General features: G+C 35.5%; 1 protein-coding gene across 1 annotated transcript; it reads left to right on the forward strand.

The window, feature by feature from the left end:
- Positions 1-4,346: 4,346 nt before the first annotated feature.
- On the forward strand, positions 4,347-9,309 carry LOC110101333 (protein MALE DISCOVERER 2). Its single transcript, XM_020829196.2, has 9 exons — positions 4,347-4,834; positions 4,945-5,080; positions 5,408-5,479; positions 6,875-7,018; positions 7,110-7,229; positions 7,346-7,737; positions 7,815-8,005; positions 8,097-8,229; positions 8,530-9,309. The coding sequence occupies exons 1-9, from the start codon at positions 4,729-4,731 to the stop codon at positions 9,111-9,113; spliced, it is 1,878 nt and encodes a 625-aa protein (XP_020684855.1). The 5' UTR covers positions 4,347-4,728; the 3' UTR covers positions 9,114-9,309.

A 9,309-nucleotide genomic window follows, 5' to 3' on the forward strand; every position in this document is an offset into this window, starting at 1 on the left:
CGAGGGTCGCTCGCTCACCTTGTCGTAGATGTCGCGCCAGTTGCCCCTCCCACCACGCTCAATAAAGGCGTGCTTAGGTGGTCTACCAGTCTGACACGCATGTCGATACAGGAGGGCGAGGGTCGCTCGCTCACCTTGTCGTAGGTGTCGCGCCAGTTGCCCCTCCCACCACGCTCAATAAAGGTGTGCTTAGGTGTGCGTCGAACCGGTTTCCCTCCTACCACGCTCACTAAAGGCGTGCTTAGGTGGTTTGCCGGTCCGACACGCATGTCGATACAGGAGGGCGAGGGCCGCTCGCTCACCTTGTCGTAGGTGTCGCGCCAATTTTTTTAGAACTTTACAACAACATCAAGCTTTTATATATGAGGTTGGCTTCATTAAAGTTTTCCTCCATTGTGCTATAATAAGAGTCAAATTCTTATTTAAATTTAAATCTAATAAAAAAAAGTCATTTCTACTACTTTCTAACCAAGTTTTTTCGATCTACCTCTATCTTTCTTAATATATGCCAAATCTAATACATCTTCTCACTTAATCGTGTCATTGGAAGTCTATTGTTTTATGTGACCAAACCATCTAAGGCAACTCTCTCTAATCTTATTTGCCGCTTGAGCTACTCCGATTTTTTCACGTACATACTAGTTTCGCATTCCATCTCTAAGAGTAAGCCCGCTCATCAATCCACTTGAGCATCCTCATCTCTGCAATACATAATTTTATGTTTCTCTTATAATTGCTAACATTTTTCATCATAAATGTACTGTAAATCTTATCATGATCTCACATAATTTTTCCTTGAAGTATGAGAGAAACTTTTCTATCACACAACATATTTATGCATTCTTCCACTTCAACCATCCAATTTAAATTATACTAATAATATTCTCTTCTAATTCAACATCGCTTTGTAAAACTATATCCAACATTTTACACAAAAATAAATTAAAGAAAAAAGATTGGAACAAAACTTTATATTGCTTTACAGATAGCACAGCCAAATGCTTTGAAAAATAAATAACAAAATTTACAAAATATAAATGTGAGAAGGTAATTTATTGCTTTAAATATTGCCAAATACGGACATGATAATATTTATAACTTAAAATAAAAACAAAAATAACAATGCTACAAAAATCCATGACATTGGACGACATTTAACATCATTTACTTTATCATATCCTTTTAAGTCATAATTCACTTTCTTCTCTGAAAAATCAAGAAATATTTTTATGTTGTTTTTATTTTTGTCTGGTTTCAGATTATAAAGGAGATGGCTAACATCCCTTCAAGTTCACATAGACCAATATTATCCTCCTTGAGCATTAATTATTTGTTTGGTCCTCTCACTTTGGATCTAGCAAGTTCCACATATGTTATAGTCATTAATATTAAATGAATCTCAAAGCATAGACTAATGCAAAATAAAATTATGTAGATATTAACTATATGTTGATAAGATTAAAACAAGTCAGTATTAAATTATATCTATTGTACAAAAAGTATTCTAAGTTATTATTCCTTATTGCGGGCTAAAAATTTTGCAACGGTAAAAATACTTTGTCTTAGCAATATATGAAATTTGAACACACAAATAGATGATAAAAAGAAAACCAAGATTTTTATGTGGAAAACTTTGAGAAAGGGAAAAACCACGGAGTATTGCCTAGTCTAAAAGGTTCTATTAGTATTTGAATATATTATAAAAATCAATACGTCCCTTATCCCAAGGACTAGGAGAATACAATGTATTGTATAGTTTTGTTAATCTTCCAAAGGGGTCTAGAGATGATTGATGGTTAGAAAGAATTCGACAATGACCAATGAATATACAAAAGTTGAGCAACGGTCGATGGTCAGGAAGAATGTCAATGGTCGGGAAGAACGCCGATGGTCGGGAAGAATGTGGCAATAAAGCTCCCAAGTTTTCTTTTTTTTCTTCCCCTTTTTCTCTCCTCCTCTTATGTGAAGAATGGGGGCCTACTTATAATTTTTTAGGAGTTGCATGGCTTGTAAGTTTGGAGAAGATCAAGTTCAAATTGGAAGTGTCAGGATTGATGATTGATATTTATACCCTCGATCATAAATCGTTGATCGAGCATTTAAGTGTCTTTATGATGTCAGAATTTAATGATCTTAGGCTCGTTGGATTCGTCTCATCTAGCCGCTCGATTCGACTATAAGCATATCATATTTGCTGATCATTTAGTTATCCAATTAATAATTTGAAGCCTCCAAATATATTTTGGACCTTTGATTTGGGCTCTCTAGGATTAGATTGGACTGATTTTGATGTCGTTGAGTTCATCTTGCCGAAATATTCAATTCAACTATAAGTTTGTTGAAATTAGAGCAAGGGTGATTTTTTTTTTTTTAATATTGAGCAAACAAATTCACAATCATATTGCTTTACACTATCATGTATTAATGTCAATACTATTTTTTATATAATTTTTTTGCTGCTAATATTTTTGCATAAAATAAAATAAATTTCTCTTTCAAATAGAACTTCTCAACAAGCAGTTGATCGCCATGCTCTGAAGGAGATTTATATAAAATATAATAATTTCTATTGCATGCTCTTTTGGCATATATCTACATGATGATAATTATTTTATTATTAAGTTAAAAAACATTACAAAACAAAACTAAATACATCATTCCAGCTTCAAACCAATGTTGGCTTAAAAGTGTTTATTTGAAGTGGTCGAAATGTGCTTAATCCACCTATTTGGGTCTTACCTATTTTATTTTTATTTTTGTTTAATTATTATTTTATTAGTGATAATTAATTACATCAGCCTTCCCCTAACATAATTAGCTATTTAATTTCAAGAGTGTGAAATAGATCCTAATTCAATTAAGGGGCTTGAATAGAATAGTGGTCATAAAGCAACTATATAGTTTAATTGGAAGAAAGCATCTCCTTAGCAAAATTGTTAAAAAATGATCAATACCGGTTAGTTTTATGTGGAACTTGATTGTGTTGATCAATTGAGTTGTATTGTTGTCTCGGACCTCAATTCCATCAGTCAAGCTCGTCAGGGGGTTGGAAGGGGTCCTCCTCCAACTTGGATTCAGGTGCTTTGCACCTGAATTTCTTTTTTTTTTTTTTTTTTTTTCTTTCGTACAACCGTGTAGCACTGCGGCATTATATAGTTTGCTTGGAGATAAATAGAGTGAAGCGTTGCGGCGCTCGAAACCTCGGCACTACTAGGGAGAGCTACGGTGCTCCAAACCATTGCGTTGTGGCCCTATCAGACAAACTAGAGGCAGAGAGTGGAGTGATGCGATGCTGCAAGGCAGGTTGGACAATTTTTTTCTCATTTTTCATGAAGGCTTGCATCCCTTTGTGATTATGTAGATGTTTCTCTCCGTCATTTCTTGTAAGAGAAGGGTGTAGAGAGTTAAGAAAAGAGAGAGAGATATGTATAAATTTTCTTTTAATTTCATAGTAAATTCTTGGTGTTGTATGATTATGTGATCTTTTCCCGGTTACATTAAATACTTATGTTATTTCTTTTTGCATTTTTTTTTAATCCTATTCTCAAATCAAATGTAAACCAAGAATAACTAGAAAGAATCAGAACTAGGTAAGCTAATTAAACTTACTAGTTATTCTATATTTAATTAAAAAATTATATATCTAAATTTGAAGAATTTTTTATATTTTAGAGTAAGAAGCTATGAAATTTCAATAAAATTGAGTAAAATTATGTAATTCACTAATTCTTCTATGAAGCATTAATGAGTTCACAAGTAACATAGAAACTTGGCGTGGACTCTGACCAACCTATAAGTTTAGCATCTATGATTAATTAAATAATCTAACGCTGAAATTTATTAATGATCCAATTAAGAGATATACTAATATCAATATTTTTTTATTATTTTTTATATACTAATATCAATAATAAAACTAAAACTTTATGCAAATAATATATACATGAATTTTATACTTCGGCTGTCATAATATATATTAATTTTTATATTTATTTAGATGATATTTTAATTTTGAAATATTATTAAAAACATCAGTAATATTAATTTAGGATATTTTTATTTTATTTATATTATGATGAGAAATCAATTATATTATTATTTATTTGTTTATGAAGTGGTGTTTGATTATGATCCTCAAAGCAATGATACAATGACTAATGGTGATAATGATTTTTAAAATTAGTTTAAACATTAAATTTTTTTTTTACCTTTTTTGAAAAAATAATTTGAGTTATTTTTAAAAATTAAAAATTAAATAATATATTTTAAAAATAAAATTAAAATAAATGATCTAGTTAAAATTTCATACACATTTTTCTGTCATTTAAATTTAGTGATTCCTTCATTTTATTAGGGAGAAGCTGGAAACCATTTGGCCTGAATGTGTAGAAAAAAAAAAAAAAAAAATCCTTCTTGGAAACTCTCTCATGGCCGCTAAATCCCCAAGATCAAGACAAGAAAGGGAACGGCAAAGGAACAAACAAAACAAGCCATGAATCGGTCATTTGGCAATCGACGAGTTCTTCCAAATTGAAGGATTGGAGCCCTGTCTTGACATTTCTTCTTAACCTCTTTGCTTCCCCCGATTCCCCTTTCCAGATTGCCCAGGAGATTTCCAAAAATAGCTGCATCCTCTTTTCCTAAAATCATTTTGAGCGAAACCGAAATCCCTCCTTTTGCCGAAAATCGAAAGAATCTGGATTGTTGGAGAGAAATCCGTCTGTTATTATGGAGAGGATGGAGAAGTGGAGGTTGAGGTTGGATTCCTTTCTGCTGTTGCTGATTCCTTTCTCGTGCTGGAGGCTGTGCGTCTGCGATTCTATCGAGGCCGAAGGTATGGAATCTGAAACTCTCTATCGCGGGCATTTTCGCTTCTTGATTTTATATTAACTGGTTAGGGTTAGGGTTTTTGGCTTGATTTAATTCCTGTTTCTTTCTGAACAGGGAGGGCTCTTTTGAGCTTCAGGGAGGGGGTAGAGGTGGATCCCTATGGTGCTCTTTCTAACTGGGGAAAAAGTGGGGTCGATCACTGCTTCTGGTTTGGAGTAGAATGCTCTGATGACGGGAGAGCAGTTTCTCTGTGAGTAATATCTCTTATCTTAATCATTTCTGATGAAACAAAGTAAAATTTCTTTACATCATAGTTCATTTCCTGCATAAAAATGCAACTTAACTAGATATATGTTGTTTGGGAACTTTAGCTACTAATCAAAAGATCTTGAGTTCGAGTCTTGTGTACGTGATGTGCGTGTGAATTTGACTTACTTGATCTAAATGTCCGGAAAAAAAAAAAATAGTTGAGGCTATGCTTAAGGGAAACTTGAGAGATCTTATACATTTAGATCTCCTTTTACAGAATAGTTTGTTTTGTTTCCTTTTTGCTAATTTGTTTTCATCTTTCTTTTAGGGACTTGAGAGATCTTTTTCTTCAAGGGAAACTTACTTCAGAGCTTGCGAGGCTTATTCACTTGAAGTCACTGTAAGCATATTTAAGTTTGTGATAGAATGTCTTTTTTTAATTGAATGTTACTGTAGTCAAATATATTTTTTTCACAGTTCTTCAATTTATGTTTAGTAATTAACGTTACCCATAAAAAATTAAGAAATATGCAATTTTTTTTTATTATGATTATGTTTTTGAAGATTGGACTAGTTTTTAAGCCTCTCCAATGAATGTCATAGAGGCTTAATCTATTTAAGCATGCATAAAGCTTGGTTTTCAAATAGCTGAGTGTATAGTTGGGTCAACCTGTTAAGAAATTGGGAGGATTCTTGAGCTCTTATTGTGTCTTCGTGCAAGAGGGAGGGAGAGAGAGGGGGAAGACAGATTTTGAGGAGGAAAATCTATACTAAAGCTTTATTCAAAATTTCCCCAAATTATACATCAGCCTATACATTCTATTTATAGAATTTACAAGAGGTGTGATATATTGCGGAACGACTTAAACTAACTCCTGGACCAACACCCAACACAACCACATAAGATTCTATCTTTTCTTTGTTGGTAGAGAGTTTAATACTTCCCCATGGCAAAGACAAATTTTTTGCACTAGCTATTACATTCATCATCTTTGAGTCTTTATGCTTATGTTCTCAATCTGATTTATTTGTGTATTGATTTGGCGCATTCAATCATTCCAGTTGATATGCATAGAGCAAAATGAGTAATAAATAGGAATAGGGAATGTAACAGTTAGGAAGAGATAGATGGTTGGGGCTACTTCAACATTCCTTATCTCTGCAGCTGACCACCAGAACATGGCAACGTGAATTTTAGGTTTGGAAACTAAGGTTTGGTTTTATGTAGGGGTGTCAATATTTGACACGACCCGAAAATGCGACCTAGAAATTTTGGGTTCGTGTTCACCCGAATCTGAATCGGGTCGGGTTCGGGTTAAGGATTTCGACCCATTTTAAAAATTGGGTTTGGTTTGAGTTGACCGGGAAACCCGAGATTGACCCAAAATAACCCGCACTAACCGGACTTGCCCGCGCTGATCAGAGCTGACCAGCATGCCCGCTCGAGTCTCGAAGCCTCGCGTGGTGTCCCAAGGCTAGCATCGCGTCCCGGACCTGCTCGCCGCACTAACCGCTGACTTGCCTGCCCACCATCCCCACGTCCTGCCGTAGGTCGCCAGTCCGCTTCCACCAGCTTCCGCTGCTGCCGGCCCACTGCTGCTGCCAGCGTTACTTTTTTCATCAATATTATCTCAAAAAACCTATCTTATATTTTGCTAATTTATTAGCCATTACTTTTCTTGAATACTAATTAATGTCAGATAACTCTTCCAGTATCTCCAATATCATGTCCTTCTAAACACTTGCTCCTGTATTTGATCTCTTTTAATGCTAATGTTTTTCCATGGTTATCCAGTATTCTGCACAATAATTCATTTTCTGGAAGCATGCCTAGAGAAATCAGTAAATTGCTGAAGCTAGAAGTATTGGACTTGGGACACAATAATCTCAGTGGACCATTTCCGCATTTCCTTCTTGGAATTGTATCGCTAAAACTAGTGTGAGTGCAGAATGTTGCATTTTTAATTGGATCCTAGCCTCTTGCTTTCACTAACAGCATTAATTCCCTTTTCATTTTCTTCCTCTTACAGCGTCCTCACAAATAACCGGTTCGTAAAAGATATCTCACCAAAGCTTTTGGAGTTCAATTTGCTTTCTGAGCTTCATGGAGATGAAGAGATGTCATCTTCAAATAAGGGATCTGTTATCAGGTCATAAATCTGCTGTAATTTTTACCAAAATGAAATCCATATTCCATTTAGACAATAAGAAATGAGCGAATAGTGAGGATGATATTTGATATATTTTTATCTCTTTACCTTTATAGGAATATTGAGAATCCATCCACACGTAGACTTCTGCAACAAATAAGCAAAAACAAAGTAAAACCACAAAAGCATGGAGGGCGTCGCAACAGTAGCATTACATCTGCTCCATCAACTTCTCCGATGACTTCTCCATCACCATCTCCTAAGCCTTCAGAATCAAAATACCAGTCTTCATTGGTATCCCCATCTTCCCATTCCCATTTAGCAGCAGCTCCTTCACCTGGAATTGGGGAGAGTCGACGACCAGTCTATATTACAGTTGGAGCTGGAGCCTTTGCACTTTTTTCTTTATCTTCAATGTACTTCATCTGCTGTCGAACCATCAAGGTTGATAATGCCAGTCCTTGGAAAATTGGCTTAAGTGGGAAATTGCAGAAAGCACTAGTTACTGGTTAGTTTCATACCCGAATGTTTATCATCTGATGCTTATTTGAGTCCTTTCTGCTTATCTGAAAGTTCTCCTGGCAGGTGTACCATCATTGGAGAGGTCCGAGCTTCAAACAGCTTGTGAAGAATTTAGCAATGTTATTGATACTTTATCAGATTGCACAATATACAAAGGAACACTGTCAAGTGGAGTTGAAATAGCAGTGAGCTCCACTATGATCAAGATGGCAAAAGATTGGTCAGATCAATCTGAAGCTCTGTTCAGAAATAAGGTTCTAGTAAATCTATATAAATGATTTTGTGTAGATATATTTCATGCAATTGTGCGCTTTCCAACAACTAGATATTGGTTAATGGTTGCAGATCTCAGTTCTGTCCACAGTAAACCACAAGAACTTTCTGAACCTTATCGGCTTTTGTGTGGAACAAGAACCTTTCACCCGAATGATGGTGTATGAGTATGCTCCAAATGGTACTCTTTTTGAGCACCTTCACAGTAAGTATATCAATCTAATCTTCATTATATGCAGAACAATGGTGATACAGACATATAGGCTTCGTTTGGTACGGTTTTTAAAAAATTATTTTAAGAAGCAGGAAGAAAGCCGTCTCAATTGAACTCTTTGCTTTGTGCACATTAAGGCTTCGTTTGGGACCACTTTCTTACAGCTTCTTAAAGCAATTTTTTAGTACAAAAGTTAAATTTTGTGTATTCGAAAGCTGCTTTAAGAAACAGTAACGAAGCCTAAGTTTTTTATTTGTACCTGGCTAAAGTCAAGCTGGATGATGCGTGCAGTAAAAGAAGCAGAGCCCTTAGATTGGACAACTCGATTACGCATAGCCATGGGAATATCATATTGCCTGGAGCACTTTCTTCGGCTGGACCCTCCTGTCAGTTTTAGAGCTTTGAACTCATCAACCATTTACCTTACGGAAGACTATGCTGCCAAGGTATCGGATCTCTCATTCTGGAATGAAGAAAATGAAGCCACTTCATCCGATCAAAGCTCAGACGACTTGCAGTCGCCATTATCAAATCAGGACATTGTGTATAAGTTTGGAATAATACTCCTGGAACTTATATCTGGAAGATTACCTTTTTCCAAGGATGATGGCCTGCTTGTGCTTTGGGCCTCAAGCCACTTAACAGGGAAGAGACCCCTTCATGGCATACTTGATCAAACCATCGAATCCTTAAGCGAGGAAGATATAAGCCCTCTTTGTCAGGTAATTCAATCCTGTGTGACTCCTCAACCAAGTGGAAGACCAAAAATGGGGGATGTTGTTGCACAGCTGAGAGAGATAACAGGGATTTCTCCAGATGCAGCAAGTCCAAAGCTTTCCCCTCTCTGGTGGGCAGAGCTGGAGATCATTTCTTAAGCGGCTATCGAGGTGTAAATTAGCAATAATCATCCTCTGCTAATTTGTGGAATTTTTTTTTTTGTGTGTGATGGAGTGGATGAATTTGTTCATAGTGAGAAGGCAATGGAATGCTTGTGTTCTTCGAGAGGAGATCTGTCATATTTGTACAATAAAAAGATGAATAAATTTTTTGATTTAGATTGTTGCAATTAAA

This window comes from Dendrobium catenatum, unplaced genomic scaffold, assembly GCF_001605985.2.
Source record: "Dendrobium catenatum unplaced genomic scaffold, ASM160598v2 fragScaff_scaffold_1553, whole genome shotgun sequence".
NCBI lineage: Eukaryota > Viridiplantae > Streptophyta > Magnoliopsida > Asparagales > Orchidaceae > Dendrobium > Dendrobium catenatum.

What these genes read in the sequence shown, in the direction of transcription:
- LOC110101333 (XM_020829196.2), top strand. Translation starts at nt 4,729, where the DNA reads ATGGAGAGGATGGAGAAGTGGAGGTTGAGGTTGGATTCCTTTCTGCTG. An exon ending in CGATTCTATCGAGGCCGAAG is followed by an intron (nt 4,835 to 4,944) that starts GTATGGAATCTG and finishes CTTTCTGAACAG; the next exon opens with GGAGGGCTCTTTTGAGCTTC. An exon ending in TCTTTTTGAGCACCTTCACA is followed by an intron (nt 8,230 to 8,529) that starts GTAAGTATATCA and finishes TGATGCGTGCAG; the next exon opens with TAAAAGAAGCAGAGCCCTTA.